The sequence below is a fragment of the Balaenoptera acutorostrata genome, chromosome 18, assembly GCF_949987535.1.
Source record: "Balaenoptera acutorostrata chromosome 18, mBalAcu1.1, whole genome shotgun sequence".
Classification (NCBI taxonomy): Eukaryota; Metazoa; Chordata; class Mammalia; order Artiodactyla; family Balaenopteridae; genus Balaenoptera; species Balaenoptera acutorostrata.
In genome coordinates this window covers 36,484,115-36,504,787 of record NC_080081.1, presented here as the reverse complement: position 1 = coordinate 36,504,787, position 20,673 = coordinate 36,484,115, and the positions used below count along the sequence as shown (strand labels likewise).

At 33.3% G+C, this 20,673-nt stretch overlaps 1 protein-coding gene across 2 annotated transcripts in view; it reads right to left on the bottom strand.

Annotated features, from left to right (window-relative positions):
* Window positions 1-20,673, bottom strand: part of KLHL1 (kelch like family member 1) — a 424,036-nt gene that overhangs the window by 223,208 nt on the left and 180,155 nt on the right. For both annotated transcript variants that reach the window (XM_007186194.2, XM_007186195.2), the window contains one exon: window positions 5,231-5,427. In XM_007186194.2, coding sequence (XP_007186256.1) covers window positions 5,231-5,427 — 197 coding nt within the window. The remainder of the gene's footprint in view (window positions 1-5,230; window positions 5,428-20,673) is intronic.

Here is a 20,673-nt window from a genome sequence, read left to right as displayed (position 1 = left end):
TTTAAAAAAAGTCTCCTTAACCCTGCAAAATTTTGTTCTGCCAAAATCTCAAGCTCATTGTCTACACCTCTTCTTTGCCTTTTCCACCATCCCATCACACTTGAATTTCCTTAAACAGAACAAAGCAGCTTCCCACCTCAGATCATTGGCACTTACCTATGTCATGAATATTCTTTAACTCTTCACTTGACTAATATCTGCTTCATCACTTACAACTCAGTTTTTGCATCACATATTTAAAGAGGCTTTCCCTGTTTCACTCTCCTGTAGCATCCTATAATTTTCCTTTGTAGTATTTACCATACATATAATTATCATTCATGGTTATAATTTCTTTGCTCCAACATATTCATCTTGACTCTAAGGGCAACATATGCCTATTTTGGTCACCATTGTATCCCCAGGCCACCTTCTACAGCTCCTGGTACATAGTAGTCAGCAATCACTACGCACTTCAACAATGAATGCTATGTACAGACATCTATCTAGGTTTCCAGGTTATAGAAAGTTAAACAAATGCTACCACATTAATGGTGGAAGTAGGCAATAACAATACTTAACAACAAATATATGGTATAAAGGTGGAAATTAAAGTACTCTACAGGATATAAAACAGTGTGAGGAAATAGAGAGTTTTGAAGGCCAGGTCACCTTCAGCAGAATATTCAGATAAGAGATCTCTGTGGAAGTCAAATTTGAGCAGAAAGCTGAATGAGACAGAGAAAGGATATAAATATTTGGTAGAAGAGTGTTTCTGGCAGAAGGAAGAAAGAACAGCACAAAGGTCATCTGGTGATATTATGCTTGTTGTAGTCAAAAAACAGCAAGAAGATCAGTGTGGCTGGAATTGTGTGAACAGGGAAAACAATGATAGGAAATATGATTGGAAAGAAAGTTAGAAAGAAACCATGAGTAGTCTTGTTGAATGACTGAATTCAGGAGTACTGAGAATCACAATTCTAAATATCTATGAGAACTGAAGAAATTAATTAATGTATTAATTTCTGATAGGTGCTGATAATTAACAGGTGCTGAAAATTTGTTGGGACAAAACGAATCTCAGTGGAAAGAATTGTTCTCTGTCACAAAAGTTGCACTATAGTTGTGAAGACGAACCATAAAGACATAAAAGATAATTAATTGCATAAGAAAATTTATGGTGACATCATATAATCCTAAGGAAAGGAATACTAAGAATTTAAATGAAGGAGAGAATACCATGAAAAGTTTTAAAATATTTCTTAGGCATGGATGAACTTACCTGGAAACTGAGGGGTTATTTAGAATTAGATACCAGAGATTCCAGACAAGTGAACTATTGTGAGTAAAGTACAAGTAAAGGGAATTTACAGCACATATTTAGAACAGGTGAAATTAATTCAATGTATTTTTAGAAAAAATGCCCAGTTAGTTGTTCAGAAGTTAGGTGTGCAGAACCATGCCTATCAAAATATGGAGTTTAAACCTGCTATTTGAGGGTATGTGTTTAAGACATTGTTGAATTAAGAAAGCAAGCCACTTTGTGTTCTATGTAAGACAGATTTTGGATAGGAAATTTGAGACCTAAATGGTCTTTGAAAGGGCCATGGAAGTGAAGGTCAGGGAACTTTCTGCTAATGATCTCAACCTTCTGTTCAATGTGAAACATTCTGAAAAGTACTATGCAAAGGCACTGAGTTCCTCAAGAACTTCCAGAAGTCTCCCATCTACTGTCTCAGTCTACAGCAGTGAAGCCAATTGCTTTTAAGGGCTCACTTAGAAGTTACTTCAATTTTCCATTGTCCACATATCTGCCTGAATCTGCATGTGGAGAAATAATGGCTTTTTCTCTTCCACCTTCTATACCTTACCTGAGTGCCTCTTATGGCAAACTCTAACCTAGAACTGTATGGAGAGAGGATTTCTTAAACAATGAAGATCCAGGAGTCTCCTCTAAAGGTAAAGCTGACCTTGGAAGGAAGTAAGGCTGATGATCAGTAGAAATAGATAAACCAGCATAGAAAGAACAATCAGAAGACTGAAGTAGAAGTTTGTACTACTAAAATGAAAAACAGAATGAAAAAACACTTAAACACTACTGTTTTAAATGAAAGCTCATTCTATCAAATACATGAAGATACCTATTTTCATGCCCTGATATTATTCAGCCACATGAACCAAATTTTTTTTCAACTTTTCTTCATATGACATGTTTATAAAATGTTTATTATTCTTGTTATTCTCATCTATTTCTGTTTGTCACTCTCTAATGTTTTTAAAATGTGATGTCCAGAACTAAGAACAGGTCTCAAAATGAACTCTGACTAATAGAGAACTATTTCCTTCAATTATTTTGTTGCTATCTGTATATTCATGCAGCCAAAGTTTAAATTAATGTTTTAGAATATATTTCACACTTCTGCCTAATATTGAGCTTGCAATCAAACTTTTCCAGTATTTTGCACATGAACCACTGCCAAGCAGGGTCACCTTCCCTGAATCGATTTCAGAATCGTCACACAAAATCAATAGCTGAAGCCAAATAAATAAGTGAAATTTCCAAAGGAAACATAGCAAAGCATATAAAAAGCAAAGGCATACAGACAGCAAGTTAAGATCTGGATGTTGAAGATCAAGTTCATATCTAAAACATTTTGACAAGGAAATTGAAAATTAGAAAATAATGTTACTTATAAAATAAGCAAAGAACACATATTTAGACCCAATAAATAAATTAATTCAGTGCCAGAGGTAGTAGAAAATCTCAGATGATTTGTTATTGAAGTAGTTAAGAAGAAGAAAAAATAACATAATAAGTTTGTTCTCAGAGCACAGATTGAGTAGATTAGATGAGGAGGTATGCAGGATTAAACACAGATCAGAAGCAAATATATGGTGAGAAATTATAATACCAGATACAAACACTCATTGTAAAGTGTTAGAACTAGAGAAAATAACGATCTAGGAAGACAACTGGTCAGTAAATTTTCTTCATTAAAATAGTAACCCAGGAGCATCGGGAGAACACTAGAGCTTCATGTTTCCAAAAGAATTTGAAATCTTTTTAATTTCAACAGACATGACACAACACATGATCAATTCATAGTCTCAAAAATAAGTTAAAATGTTATTTAGAATGTTGAATGTCTTAGCTAGAACCCTTCTATATTTCTGTTTTACATATATTTTACTGTAGAATATAAATTTCAATGTATTTAAAAATACATTGTTACTATTGTGTGATAAATTGCAGATCAGTCCAAGCAGCTGCAAGAAAAACATTTTTATTACTAAATTAATAATTTCAAACTAGACCAGAAGGGACCATTATCCCTCTGGATATGGAGGCATATTGTTCTTTGGCTTAGCTATGCCAGGAACTCCTAAGAGCAATGAAATCTGCATAATTAAATGACTGCAGTTAGACTTTGATATTTTGGTTGATGAAGTATGTGTTTACATTGATTTTATACGGTTCATATAATTTCAATAGTAGTACTGTGCCTTGTCATGAAATATTTTGAAAAAAGAATTTGAAAATAGAATTACAAAGCATGTATCTCCTTCCTTTTATTTCTACATTTTCATTTAATTTACTAATCTGCTTAACAGATTAAGGAAGAAAATTAAAATAATATTGAGATTCTGTCTAAGAATAACAATGAGAAGACTTTTAAATGACTGACTGTCGTTAGTAATTTGAAAAGGTGTTAAAGCTCAAAATAAGAACTTTTAAATAAATAGCAACTATAAAGCTTAATGAGATTTATTTCATATAAATTCTTCCCTTGAGGTGAAAAGAGAAAGTTCTGCACTTTACAATTGGTTGTTTCAATAATAAAAATCAAATCATTAATAATGTTAATAATAATAACCATAGCAAAAATGGCTAACATTTTATATAGAGATTGCTATATTCCAGGTACTGTATTAAGTGCTTTTAGAATGATTATTTCTAGGATATGAAATGATGGGTGTGAAATTGTTGTAACTGATTATTCAATTCTAGAATGGAGATAACATTAAGAGAAACACACTACGAAGTACACATACTTAAAGTCTAAAATTCAAACGATTTTTAATATCTCTTATAAAGCTGTTAAAATACCTATACATATACATAGTTGTGTATATATAGCAAAAAATTAAAGAGAAAAATATCAAATAGGCTTATAGTATTTTAGGACTATTTACTGACTGATATTCAGTCAGTTTAAACCCTTTATGAAAATGGTACGGAAAGTCAAATTAAAAAAAAAAAAAAAAAAGATCAGTTGATCTATATATCTAAATATTTTCCCTTAGTATAGTAGTTCCCAGGAGTTCTGAAATCCAATATTCACTATAACAATAAATACTTTAAATATACAGTATAGATATGATTTTTTTTTTCTCCACAAATCATACAGGCAAATCCATACCTAACATATCATGCTATGATAAAAAGTGTATTAAATAGCTGAGGCTGCCATAACAAAATACCATAGACTGGGTGGCTTAGTCAACAGGAGTTTATTTCTCATAGTGCTGAAGGCTGAGAAGTACAACATTTAAGGTATAGGCTGATTGGGTTCCCTGGTGAAGGCTCTACTCTTAACTGGCAGGTAGCTATCTTCTAACTGTGTCCTCACATGGTAGTGGAAGAAAGGAAGCAAACTCTCCAATATCTCTTCTTATAAGGGCACTAATCTCATCATGAGGGGCCAACCATGATGATGACCTCACCTAAACCTAATTACCTCCAAGTCCCCATCTCCAAATAATATCACATTTGAAATAGGACTTCAACATTGAATTTTGGTTGATAGAACTCAGTCCATGGCAGAGACGTTGTTAGAAAAATTCAAAAGAAAAACTTTTGTGGCATGAACTTCTAGCTCTTAACTAGAAAGAAAAGGGAAAAAATAGGGCAGCTGTGGAAGTGGATGCACAAAGATAGATATGCCAGGAGCAATTAAGAAAAAAATCTTTTAAACACTATTTAAAATTCCGAGTAGTCGATATGTATACCTATATTGCCTATAAAGTGTAAATAAAACCATAAAGCAATAATAAAGTCCATTGTGTGATGTCTTTTTTTACTTTGAGATTATTAAATATTATATGGTGCATTGTGTCCCATGATAAAAATGGGCCAAAGATGCAAAACTAATTTTAAAATTTAAAAAGTTGTTCAACACAACAACAGCAATTATTTTAACCTCTGATAATACAGCTATGTCTCTTTTAATTAAAAATTAAATTTCCTTACCATTGTGTAGCTGTGGGCCACCTTCATTAATTCAATGCATCCTTGAGCATCTGCAAATGCTCGGATTCCTAAACAGTTAGATGGATGCAAGAGCTTCATGAGGAAATGGCAGCACACTTCTACTACTTGAGGAAGCTGAAGAAGGGAAGCTGCAGCAAGAAGGTTTTCAATGGTTTCTTCCTTTAATTCCAAGCAACCTAAACATTAAGTGAAAAGAATTATGAAACTGTTCAAAACATGAAATAACATGTACCATTCTTTTACTCAAAACATTAGTCCAATCTTCTAGAAATGATCTGAACCTAAATTGATAATCCAAATAAATATAACTCATGAAAAGCCAGCAATTGTTTTCAACATCTTGCATTTCTTAGTTTGTGTAATGTTCAAAATCATGTAGTACATACAAATGCAGCTTCAACTAAAATATCTGTATCCTATTGAACAGGAATTATGGTTGTTCCTTTGATTGTGGATTAGGAAAGAAAAAAATAGAAATATTTCACAACACACGTCTACAAGCTTAGGAGAGCAAAGATGCACTAACATCTTCTGACAATATATGTGTATAAGAATATGAAATACCTATGTATGGATAATGAACATATGTATATGTATCTATAAATACCTGTGTTGTATATTGCTAATACTGTATTTAACTCACTGTGCCTATGATAATAGTTTCCTGTAATTTTTCTTTCTTTTTGGTCAGTTAACTTCAAAAATTAAGCTCTTTAGCATTTCCCCTTTTTTCTAACTACTGGAATAACTTATTAAATAATGGAGCTATTCCTAGACTGTTTATAAATCTCATCTGTGAAAACTTCTAGGCTGAACTATTTAGGTTATATTTCATTTAGCAATTCAACACATCTTTAATAGGTATAGTTCAATTCAGATTTTCTATTACTATTGGGTGAGGTCATACATTCTCAGAAATGGTTTATTGAATCTTACTTTTTGTGACACAGATGGCTACTCTTCACTAGAAATATCTCCACTCATTTTTCCTGAACACAGGGTCAGGCCACATACTGCCATGACACATGTCAGTGGATGTGTGTTGCTACCACACTGAGGCATTTATAATGTGAGTGTGCTTCATCCCTACTCTTGCTCTTCTACCAGCTAACTGAAGACAGCATAAAAATCCTAGTGGATAGAGGGAGGCTACACGGGGAGCAAGGAGCCTGAGCTCTGAATCCATGCCCAGAACTATGAGCTTTAAACAGCAATATGCAATGTTTAAACTAATAATACTCCCAAAATAAACTCAAGTTTATACCTGTGTATGTACTTGAATGCAGTCCCAAGTGTCTAAGTTTGAAACTCAAGTGTAAAATCATAGAGAAAAATAATTGATTAACCTTTATTATTAATATGTTGTCATCTAATTTAGAAGGATATTCTTGCCAGCTGAAATATATTTTCTAACTTTTGTGATGCTACTGTAATTTTGTCTTAGATTTCTCCTTTTTTCCATCATTAGCATTTATTTTTATGACATGTAAGAGAAGTTGTCTACTTTCAAAAATTCAACTTTCAAGGACAGAATATTTATTAAGAAAACTCTCATAAACAGAATGCCTTTATTTTTTCCCACACCAAAGTTTTTGTTCTGGATTTTTTAAAATTTACAATAATTTGCAAGAATAATACAATAAGCACTTAAAAACCTTTCACTTAACTTCACCAAGTGTTAACATTTTGCTATATTTATCTATGTGTGTGTGTGTTTATGCTGTAGTTGCTGAATTATTTGATGGTACTTCTAATCAACATGTATTTCACCCCTGAATACTTCAGTGTGTGTCTCTAAGAACAGAGCTTTCTCCTACATAGCCACTCATGAATGTAATTCTTTACACTCACGAAATTGATACAATAGTATTTGCTATAATGCAAATTTCCCCAAATGCTCAAATAAGATGCTTTAAAGATTTTATTTTTAAATTCAGAATCTAATTGTCTCACACATTACACTGACTTGTTATGTCCCTTTAGTTTTTTTTTAATCTAGAACAGTTTCCCAACTATTTTGTCATTCACATTTACGTTACTGAAGAGTTCAGACCAGATGCTTTGTAGAATTCCCCAATTTGGGTTAGTCATATTTTTTCCCCATGATTAGATTTAACTGAAAACTTTTTGTCAGGAAGACTGTACAGGTGATGTTGTACCCTTTTCAGTGCTTATATAGAGAGAGGTCCATAATGTCAGTATATCACTGTTGATAGTATTAAATTTGGTACCTTGTTTAAAATACTGTCTGCCAGATATCTTCATTTTTAAGAAACTCTTCCCTTTATACTTAATAAGTAATCTGTTGGGTGAGGGATAACTTTGCTTTCAAACATGACATTTGACCCATAACTTAACATGTTTAACAGATGAAGAGCATTATGTTTTATTTATGAGTTTCAATGAAAGAATAAGAGAGCAAATGAATCTAATGCATATTTCCAAGTATCACAAGGGATTTGATGAAGAAAAAAGAAAGGTAAAGTGGATGCAATAAATTGAAAGGAAATTAAAACTCTTTTTATTACATATTAATTTCCAATTAAATTAGCTATCTAAAGTTTAGTTTGGTATAAAAGAGAGACACTATCAATAATAAAAGTTATTAAACTTTCAAGATTCTAAAAAATGCACAAGGACCCTGTTCAGATATTATCAACTAGTAGAACATTGAGTATCATGATCAGTTTGAGTGAGGAGACATTTGCCAATAGTAATAAAATTATCTGAGGTGTTTATATTTCACATTATCAATAACTTCGTCATTCAATAGTAATGTCAAACAAAATCTTCATCTGCAGTTGAAGGATTCATACCAGTTTAAATGATTTTAAGACTAATTATATTAGTGCAATTATAGATACATATGTTAAAGTTTATGAATATTATAGTAAACATCAAAATAAAGTATACTACAAATTGTGGAAACCTATATTTTATGTAGACTTTAGCTGATTTACAAAATGTATACCTACACTTATAAAAATAAAAAATATAAAATATAGAGGAGCTAACATGAATACTATAAAATCTGTTATTATTTACAATTGATTATAAGCATAACAATTATATACATATATACATATATATATATATTTTTTACATGTCATGATTTAAGACCTTTGGAGGAATTTTACCTAAAAGTTTTCAGTAAGATTATCAAGAAGATATTTGTATGCTTTTTAGCATAGATCATATGAAAATCAGTTAAAAAAGGATATGGTTTCAGATGGCATGGTTTTTATAGATTCCATTTTTGTTGTGATTTCAGAACAGTGGGAGAGTGATTTTCTTTAATTTTAATTGATTAGTTGTTCTCAATAGCATCTGTGCAGAAAAGAATTAACACAGCAGGCCTGAACTGCTCTCCTTCAAAAGGCCTGCTTGCAAGATTTGCCCTTGACTAGTGTCTGCAAACTTAGATTTCAAGAGGGTTCCCACCATTAAGTAATATAAAAGGCTCACCATGCCTAAACTGTTTGTGTAAGCATTATGGTTTATGCTTAACAACTGCTTTCCTTCTGGGAGTCTTGAATTTTGGTATATACTAAGCAGAGGCTGCCTATGTGATTAGCCCTCAACAAAAACCTGGACCTCCAAGTCTCTAATGAATCTCCCTGTTGGCAGCAACTCACTGGTTTCGTCACAACTCTTTGCAAAGGAAATTAAATGCCTCCTGTGCTATTCCACTTGGAATGCTGAACTTGGAAGTTTGCTCCTTGTTTCCCAAAGACTATGTCCTGTGTACCATTTCCCTTTCCTCATTATGCTTTGAACCCTTTTGATATAACAAATCAGAGCAATTGGTTTGTCTGTATGCTGAGACTTGTGAGCCACCCTCTCATGAATCATCCAACCTGGAGGGTTAGTTTTGGGGATGTCTCAACACAGCATTCTAATTAGAATAGTTGGGGTGGTGGGTGATGTTTGAGATATACTGTGCCCATGGGCTGGAAGATACAACATTGCTAAGATTTCAACTGACCCCAAATTAATCTATAGATTTATTATAATCATATTTAAAATCCCAGCAGACTTTTTGTAGAAATTGCAAAACTGATTCTAAAGTTCCTATGTAAATGCAATGACCTAGAATAACCAAAACAATTTTGAGAAAGAACAAAGTGGGAGTAATGTCACTACCAGATTTTAAGACTTTTTACAAAGATATGGTAATTAAAATTGATTGCTATTGGTCTAAATATAGACAATAGATCAATGGAAAATAATAGATTCTAGAAAGTTTTTCAAAGGCTCAAATAAAATTCAACTGAGAAAGGATAGTCTTTGAATAACTGGTACAAGCAGATAGGCATGTACAAAAACTTGTATTTTAATCTGTACCCCACAAAATATATAAAATTTACTCAAAATTGATCATAGTCCTAAATTTAAAACTTAAAACTACAAATCTTCTCTAAGAAACATGGGAGAAATCTTGTGACTTTAAGTTAGTTAATGATTTCTTAGATAAAACATCAAAAAGCATAATCCACAAGAAAAATGTTAAATTGGACTTTATAAAAATCACTACAAGTGACAATAGTAAAGGAACAAAAAGATGAACCATGAATGGAAAAAAATGTGTGCAAAATCATATATCTGATAAAGTACTTGTATCCAAAATACATAAAGAACACTCAAACACAATAATAAAAAAATTTTGATGGGCAAGTGATCTAAGCAGACATTCCACAAAAGAAGATACATGAATGTAAAAGTGCTCAACAATATCACTATTTAGGAGAATGCAAGGTGAAAAGCACAATGATATACCACTACACATACATTAGAACAGCTGGTGGAAATGTGAAATGGTATAACCATTTTGGAAAACATTTTTACAATTTCATCTTTCAAATGACTCAGCCATTTCACTCCTAAGTATTTACCCAAGAGAAATAAAAGAATGTGTCAATATAAATCCTTCTACATGAATGTTTATAGCAGATTTATTTTGCAATGACCAAAACCCTGAAAACAACCCATTCATCAGCAAGTGAATGGATGAAAAAATTGTAGCCTATCCATTTACTGGAATAAATTAGAAAGAACTATTGATATGTGCAACATCATGGTTACTTATGCTGAGTGTAAAATTAGGCTGAATGTAAGAAATCAGACGAAGGTAACTCTACCATCCAATTTAATTAAAATTCTTAAATATCCAAACTTATCTATTGTGAGTGACATAAATCAGATCATCAGTACCTGAGCATGGGTTAGGGCTGAGTAGAGGCAACAAGATGGATCATAAAAAGAGGTTACAGATATATTCATTATCCTGACTATGGTAATAATTTTATGTATGTATACACATGTCAAAACATCAAATTGTATACCTTATATATGTATAGCTCATCGAATGTCAAATATTCATCAATGAAGCTTTTAAAAAATACCTAAATGTTAACAAAGATGATTTGAGTTGACTAGTACCTGTAAATATTTTCTGAGGGCTTTAATTCAAATTTTACTAACAAAATCACAAAGACAGAATATTATAATTTAGAGAAATTGTGGTCATGTGTACATTTTTTCTTAAGTTTACAATGTACAGAACACATTATTATAGTCATGGAAACTTCATATATACTATTACCAATTTAAAATACTTGACCAAAGTATTTTAAAAATAATCTTATAAGTGTAAACCTAACATGTAAAATGGTGTGTGTGTGTGTGTGTGTGTGTGTGCGAACATTAGTATATTTACCTTCCCAAAGTGATTCATAGATATTATGATTCATATATATTATGCAGTGAAATAAGCTATAGGATATATAAGAACAAATAATTATTCAGTCCAAATTCAAATACTGGATCTAATATTGTACTTTATAATAATTTAGGTAAAATGTCAGCAGGGAGTCTCACCATCCTTTCCTGTAAAAAAAAGAAAAAAAGAGAGAGAGAGAAAAACTAAATTTTCACAGGTTATCTATAGACTAATTTTTATAAGTTACTTAGTGGTAATTTTGGATGTGAATTTGGAGGATATGAGCATTGTTTGTGCTATTTTTTTCAACTTGGAATATATCCAATGAAAGGATCCATTTGTAAAAGCCAGAAGGCACAAATGGAATATTAGTTAGTGTTGAGCTTGAATACACACAAATTGAGCTACCTCGTGCATGATATATTCTTTGTATCTATAACCTGGCTATTTCTCTGGCAGATTTAGATCGTAAAAAGGCAAAAATCTGCTAAGTATTTGACTTAAAATAAACCTAAAAAAAGATATGACTACTGTTAATGGAAAAAAAAGTAATTCTACACATCCACTCAAAGTTAACTTTCAAGGCATTAATGTTCACAAATGGCTTTAGACTTACTGAGAGGGAAAATCTATGTTTTTACTTTAGGTGACATTGAAAATTGGCTATAAAATATCCAATGACATTTTAGATAACTAAGGAGCTATGACTATAGTAAAAGAAAACCCTGAGAAATTTTTCTTAAATAATAAGAAAATATTTATAATGTTTCTTGACAAGTCCAGAGGATGAGGCTGGTTGTCCCCAGAACTGATTAATTGAAGGGCTCAACACATCTTTAGGAAACAGCCATCCCTTCAAGAGGCTTGCTGTTTCCTCATGGTTGCCATAGTTTCAAGCTTCAAATTCAGATAGGAAAACACCCATCAGAAGAGAGAGTATTCCTTAATGCATTGATACATTTCTGTTGCATCAGTGAAGAAATCTTTACTAAAAGTTCCCCAGAACTCTTTCTTTATGTTGCATCAGCAAAAAATTTTATGACATGACCATGCCTTAACCCAATAATTAGCAGTGGGGTAAAACCCCAATAACTGATTTTGACCCTACACGAATTACATTGATAGAAATGAGTCACTGTCCCTTGAGTTAACTGGGGGAATAAGAAGGGACTGACTTTTGAATATGGTACCTCTAACGTGTGCTACATTATCTGCAGTCTCACCTTAAGTAAATGCCAAAGCTACTGAGTATTCCAAACACGTATCAGTGAACTCAAACTCTGATTTCCTACAAGAGAATATAGTTAAATTTACACTATATTGGAATGAAAATATGTAAAATATAATTGGAAGAAAATCACAAAGATTATAGAAGAATATGAATCTGTGCTGTTCATATTTTAATAGATAAGTTATATTCTATTAACAACTAAGCGGTATAACCATAATTTTATGTATAAAATCAGTTATATTGAAAAGATAATGTATTTTACCAGATAAGTGCAAGAACTGTCCATAAATCCATAAAGTAAATTAAATATTCTAACTATCTATCTATCTATCTATCTATCTATCTGTCTACCTACCTATCTATCTCTATCTTTAATGGAAATAAAGAGAAATAATATGATACATTAGAATTAAAACAAAGTAAAAACTGATATTTTAGTAATCTGTAGGGGTTTAAAAAATAAACTTTTTAAATATATTTTATTTATTTATTTGTTGAAATTGAGTTTATTGACATGATATTAAATGTGTAAAATCCCCATTTTACAGAAAATGGGACACTTGTAGAATTAAATAGCTGGCAAATGATAGCATAGAACTCAAATCTAAAGCTAGCTTCAAAACCTGTATCTTACTACACTGCTTCCTACCATGAACACTTGGAGAGCAGGTACTGAGTTTTGATCAATTCTAAATCCCTAGCACTTAGCTTAGTACTACGTACAAGTATAAAAGAGAAATTAAATTACCTATAATGTCACCACCTAGTATAACCACTATTAAAATATTGGTATATTATATTGACATGTACACACTGCTATATTTAAAATAAAAGGCCTTTCCATGAAAAAAAAATGTTTTCAAAGAATACTGACTCAAGTGGAAAAATGTTCACACTGCATTAAAAAAGATAAAACATAGGTAATATGATCAAATTTTATAAAATATTATTTATTTATACACATCTGTTTTATATATATGCACATAAAAAGATAGAAATAAAATATTTAGATTTACAGAAAACCTGCAAAGGTAGCCAAGAGATTTTTCATATAGCACACACCTGTTTTTCCTAGTTAACAATGTATGATCCACATATTAAATTAATGAACCAACATTGTTATATTATTATTAACCAAAGTTCAAACTTTACTCATATACCCATATACTTTTTTTACCTCTTATTCTTTTTTCTGTTCCAAGATCCCATGTAGAATACATTTCATTTAGTCATTATATCTCCTTAGGCAACCCTTGGCTGTGACAGTTTCTCAGACTTTTCTTGTTTTTAATGACTTTGACAGTTTCAAAATTATTAGTTAAGTATTTTCTAGACTGCCCCTCAATTGGGATTTGTCTAATTATGATTACACTGGGAATAAGGGCTTTTGGTCTCGTCACATCATACCAAGGTTGCAAATTATCAACATGACCTCACTGTTGAAGTCAATTTTGATTACTTGGTAGAAGTATTTTTTGTCAGGTTTCTGACTATAAAATAACTCTTTCACCCACTTTTCCATACCATGCTCTCTGGGAGGAAGGCCCTATGCACAGCCACACTTAAGGAGCAGGGAGTTATGCTCTATCTCCTTGAGAGCAGATTAATTACATAAATGATTTGGAATTTATTTCCTCAATAATTTATTTATATAAATACATTCCTAAGGTTTTTTCAGTGCTTCAAAAAAGGCAGGAGAGTTAAGGAAATTTTGTTTTACATCATTTTATTAAATTTAGTAGATTTACATATCTTTCTAACAATTACCAAAAGAAATTGATTTTTACTGTAATTTAGACTTTTGCTGCTATCCAATTATTACTTAATCTAATATGCACCACATTACTGGCACTCTGGTACCCTCCCTCTCTCTCTTTCTGTCTGTCTCTCTCTTTTCTCTCTCACTCTCATCTGTAGGGAAATCCTGGTTGTCATGTGAAAATTATAGCAAACCAATTTTAGAAAGCAATGATAATATATATTTAGGAAATTCTATAATCTTAGAGCTTATTAATTAATAAACAATGTCTTACATGCATTCTAGCCACAAGAAAAGCAGTGATTATGCTTTTTGAGTACTAAACATACCTCAGAGTTCTTGGGCTCATTGTCAGAAAAGTTAAGGAAATATCTGTGGGTCAGTAAGAAAGTGGTTGTGAAAGCAAAGACCATCATTTTCCCATTATATCTGTACCTCATTTTCTTTAGGAAAGTCCACTGGGAGTCAGGCCAGAACCAAAAATGTCAATAGTTCTCATTTACTTAAATTGTTTTAAATCTACTATCCTTACATAGCCATCATTTGGAAGAACAAGGAATTGTTTGCTGAGTAAAAATCTTGACTTTTTCTGAATATTCGTTGACCCACATCTATGCACAGGTGTTTAAATTCCTTGACTTTAAGGATAGAATGTCACCCCTTATTTTCAGTGTATCATAGTTTGTAATTCCTTCCCTAATCAACTACATAGAATTTTTTCCCACTTCCAGTACTTACTATAGAGTTTAATCTAAAGCAGTCTGTCACTCAATATTCAAGCAAATTTTGGTTATGAGAAAAACAAAAAAATTAAAAAGGATCAACTCATAGTTATACAAGTTATCCAAACATCTACTCTAGGTAACATAATTTGGCAGCCTGTATATCAGACCTATCACAAAATGTTCATTTGGCCACTACAGAATTTAATATTTTAGAACACCTTTACATGGAACGTGTACTCTTGAGTTCAGCATAGATAACAATCTCTTCAAATTAAATGTACACTGAACCCAAAAGAGTTTGATCCAAGGATTTTATTATTCTATTGTTTAATACATGAAATTATTAATAACATGTTTTTGGACATTATCTTTTGAACTTGAATCAGCCAACAGAAGAAACAGTTCTGTAGTTCATTATTATATCTACTTTTGGTACATTACTGAGGATGTCTGAAGTACATCATTGTGTCTTACAAGTATTCAAATACTCAAAAATATTCCTCTCAAATGTTAATATCAGTAAATTGTGCTTAAGTTGAGAAAATATTATTATTATTTTTTTATAGCATAACTCTTAGGCTTCTTTCTTTGTCTTGGTGACTGAGAAGCTAAAACAAAAGATTGATATGTAATTTCTATGAATACAGAAAGAATCTTAAGACACTTAGGATGCAAATCATACCTTGGTGTTGCATATTTGAGTTTGATTGTCTTTTTTTTTAAGGTCTTTTGTATTTGAACTTCAAGGTCTTATACACCAGGATACTTAGGAATGAAATTATGATGAGAGTTATAATCCTGTGGCTTCTGTAAATGACTTTTGGATTGTTTTCTTCCTTTATTGCTCTACTTCAATCAAGAAAATAGAGGGGAGATTGAAAGGGATAAGTATAAGAGAATATAACTTCTCATTAGACAGATTTTGCAGCAACAGTACTTACATGCTGCTACAGTATGTTCTCAAACAACAAGGTTGAATTGAAGTTAACTACAAAGTTGCTTCATCTTGGGTGAGTAAATATTTTAAGCACTCACTTGGATGGCTGTGTAGTGGAAATTAAAAAGTCTGCAGTTTTGATATTTTATTCTCTGACCATCTGCCCAGATTGGGAGTTCTACCATCCTGTCTGTGCATGAGGCCATCCTACCCACTTCCTCTGTACTCCCGGGCTTCTGAGTTGCCAGATTGTTTCTGTTTGTTTGTTTAATGTATAATTTTCTTTGGAGTACTATCTTGGCTCTCAAAATATGCTTAATATGTTATTATCTAATTCCCTTTTTGTTATCAGTATAGATCAGTTTCAGATATTACTATTTTCATTTTCTGACTATAAGCATTCATGTTTTTGTTTAAATCATCACATCTAACAATCCATATTCATAATCAATATTTCTTAGCCCAATGAATGAGAAGTGCAATAGCTATAAAGTGTTACTCAGCAAGTACACAGGTGATTTTCAAATAAGCATGAAATCCTTTCCCAAAGCACTACCATATATTACTAACATGTTAATTTCCCCCACTTATGTATTTTTTTTTAAATTTTTGTTGGAGTGTAGTTGATTTACCATGTTGTGTTTGTTTCAGGTGTACAACAAAGTGAATCAGTTATCCATATACATATATCCACTCTTTTTTTACATTCTTTTCATGTATTGGTCATTACAGAGTATTGAGTAGAGTTCCTTGTGCTATACTGTAGGTCCTAATTAGTTATCTGTTTTATATATATCGGTATGTATATGTCAATCCCAATCTCCCAATTTATCCCTCCCCCTCTTATTCTCTGGTAACCTTAAGTTTGTTTTATACATCTGTGACTCTACTTCTGTTTTGTAAATAAGTTCATTTCTACCCATTTTTAGATTCCACATATAAGTGATATCATATGATACTTGTCTTTGTGTGACTTACTTCACCCAATATGACAATATAAAGGTTCATAGATGCTGCTGCAAATGGCATTATTTTGTTCTTTTTTATGGCTGAGTAATATTCCATTGTATATATGTACCATATTTTCTTTATCCATTCCTCTGTTGATGGACATTTAGGTTGCTTCCATGTCCTGGCTATTGTAAATAGTGTTGCAAAGAACATTGGGTCACAGGTATCTTTTTGAATTATGGTTTTCTCTGGGTATATGTGTAGGAGTGGGATTGCTGGGTCATGTAATAGTTCTATTATTCATTTTTAAAGGAACCTCCATACAGTTCTCTATAGTGGTTATGCCAATTTACATTCCCACCAACAATGTAGGTGGGTTCCATTTTCTCCACACCTTCTCCAGCATTTATCGTTTGTAGATTTTTTTGATGATGGCCATTCTGACCGGTGTGAGGTGATATCTCATTGTACTTTGATTTGCATATCCCTAATAATTAGTGATGTTGAGCATCTTTTCATCTGCTTTTTGGCCATCTGTATGTCTTACAAAAATGTCTATACTACCCAAAGAAATCTACAGATTCAATGCAATCCCTATCAAATTACCAATGTCATTTTTCACAGAATTAGAGCAAAAAAGTTTACAATTTGTATGGAAATGCAAAAGACCCTGAATAGTAAAAGCAATCTTGAGAAAAAAAAATGGAGCTGGATGAATCAGGCTCCCTGACTTCAGATTATACTACAAGTCTACAGTAATCATAACATTATGGTACTGACACAAAAACAGAAATATAGATCAATGGAACAGGATAGAAAGTCTAGAGGTAAACCCACACACCTATGGTCACCTAATCCATGACAAAGGAGACAAGAATATACAATGGAGAAAAGACAGTGTCTTGAATTAGCTTAAGATGGCGGAGTAGAAGGACATGCACTCACCCCTTCTTACGAGAACACCATAATCAAAACTAACTGCTGAACAACCATTGACAAAAAACGTTGGAACCTACCAAAAAAGATATCCTACATCCAAAGACAAATGAGAAGCCAAAATGAGATGGTAGGAGTTGCGCAATCACAATAAAATCAAATCCCATATATGCCAGGTGGACAAACCACAAACTAGAAAACAATTGTAGAGTAAGTCTCCTATATATGAACGTTCAGGATGCAAACTTTCAAAGATGCAAACGTGCATTAGCATGTTCAGTCACATAAGTTAGTTCACGTGTCTGGAGTACATTTTCACGTTCATGCATCCTCTACAAGTGGTTGTGTTTTTGTATACTTTGCTGCACAGTACTGCATAGAGTATAGTAGTGCAGTATCTTTATTTCAAGGCCAGGATGTCCAGAAGCAAGTGTAAAAGCAGCAGTGATGTAGCTGGTACTGATAAGAAGATCCAGGAATTGGAGGCCCAGAGAAGGATTGAAGAGAGACAGAGGAAGAAGAAGTAACTGAAGAATGGAAGAGATTCACAATACAGGAAATGGCAAGGGGATTTTCTTTATTTGAGGAGGTACTGTTAGTTTTTGAGGCACAGGACCTGAATGTAGAATGAAACACAAAGGTTGCAGCAGCTGTTTAGAATGCAATCCAGTGTTCCGTGTCATCTATGGCAAGAAAAAAAAAAGAGCTACTACCCAGACATCACTGGATTGTTTTTTCAAGAGGGTAGATAGAGTTGAATCCAGCAAAGAACCAGAACCTGTGCCATCAGTGTCAGGCATGAGTGAAATTGCAGCTTGCCCTCCATCTCCTATTGCTGATGATCCTTCAGCTCTACCATTTCCCACCTCCTCTCCCTCCTTCAGTCAGTAAATATTCTTGCCTGTTCACTCGATGCCAGCACCTGTATGCCAGTTGTTGTACTGTACTACTGTACTTTTCAAGGTACTGTACTGTAAGATTAAAAATGTTTTCTTTATTTTTGTGTTTGTTTTTTATGTATTATTTGTGTGAAAAGTATTATAAACCTATTACAATACAGTACTATATAGCTGATTGTTAGTTGGGTACCAAGGCTAACTTTGCTGTATGTATGAATAAATTGAAATTATGGACACAGTCTCAGAACAAAACCTATTCGTATATAGGGGACTTACTGTATGACAGAAGTTCTCCCACTGGAGTGAAAGTTCTGAGCCCCACATCAGGCTTCCTAGCCTGTGGGTCCAGCAATGGGAGGAGGCGTCCTCAGAGAATCTGGTTTTGAAGGTCAGCGGATTTGATTGCAGGACCTCCACAGGACTGAGGGAAACAGAAATTCTGCTCTTGGAGGGTACACACAAGTCTTGTGCATACCAGGACCCAGGGGAAAAAGCAGTGACCCCATAAGAGACTGGGCCAGACCTACCTGCTAGTATTGGAGGGTCTCCTGCAGAGGTGGGAGGCTGCTGTGGCTCACTGTGGGTACAAAGACATTGTCAGCAGCAGTTCTGGGAAGGACTTATTGGTGTGAGCCTTCCCAGAGACTGCCATTAGCCCCACAAAACAGACTGTAGACTCCAGTGCTAGGCCCTCTCAGGCCAAACAACCAGCAAGGAGAGAACATGGCACCACCCATCAGCAAACAAGTGGATAAAAGTTTTACTGAGGATTGACCTGCCCACCAGAGGGAAAAACCCAGCTCTACCCACCACCAGTCCCTCCCACCAGGAAGCATGCACAAGCCTCTTAGATAGCCTCATCCACCAGAGTGTAAACAGAAGAAGCATGAAGAACCACAATCCTGCAGCCTGCAGAATGAAAACCACAATCACAGAAAGTTAGACAAAATGAAATGGCAGAGGATTATGTCCCAGGGGAAGGAACAAGATAAAACCCCAGAAAAACACCTAAGTGAAGTGGAGATAGGCAACATTCTGGAAAAAGTATTCAGAATAATGATAGTGAAGATGATCCAGGATGTCAGATAAATAATGGAAGCAAAGTTCGAGAAGATGAAAGAAATGTTTAACAAAGACCTAGAAGAACTAAAGAAAAAGGAAGCTGAAATGAACCCTTGATAACTGAAATGAAATATACACTAGAAGAAATCAATAGCAGAATAACTGAGGCAGAAGAACAGGTAAGTGATGTAGAAGAGTGAATGGTGGAAATCACTGCCATGGAACAAAATAAAGAAAAAAAAGAATGAAAAGAAATGAAGACAGTATTTTTGGACAACATTAAACCCACAAACATTCACATTATAGGGGTCCGAGAAGGAGAAGAGAGAGAGAAAGCACCTGAGAAAATATTTGAAGAGATAATAGCTGAAAACTTCCCTAACATGGGAAAAGAAGCAGTCACCCTAGCCCCCCTAGTCCAGGAAGTGCAGAGAGTCCCAGGTAGGATAAACCCAAGGAGGAACATGCTGAGACACATAGTAATCAAACTGACAAAAATTAAAGACAAAGAAAAAAATTTAAAGCACCAAGGGAAAACAACAAATTACATGCAAGGGAACTCCCATAAAGTTATCAGTTGATTTCTCAGCAGAAAATCTGCAGACCAGAAGGGATTGGCATGATATATTGCAAGGGATGAAGGAGAAGAACCTACAACCAAGAATATTCTACCCAGCAAGGCACTCATTCAGGTTTGACAGAGAAATCAAAAGCTTTACAGACAAGCAAAAGCTAAGAATTCAGCACCACAAGACCAGGTTTTCAACAAATACTTAAGAAACTTCTCTAGGCGGGAAAGAGACCAGAAACTTAAAACAAACTTGTACTTATATAGATTGCTATATCAAAACCTCGCTGGACCAGCAAACCCAAAATCTACAATAGATACACACACAAAAAAGAAAAAACAACCCAAACACAAACACTAAAGATGGTCATCAAACCACAAGAGAAGAGAACAAAAGAGGAAGGGAAGAAAAAATGACCTATAAAAACAAAAACAAAACTATTAAGAAAACGTCAATAAGAATGCACATATTGATAATTACCTTAAATGTACTGATAAATAGATTAAATGTTCCAATCAAAAGACATAGGCTGGCTGAATGGATACAAAAACAAGACACTATATATTCTGTCTACAGGAGACCCACTTCAGACCTAGGGACACATACAGACTGAAAGTGAGGGATTCAGAAAGGA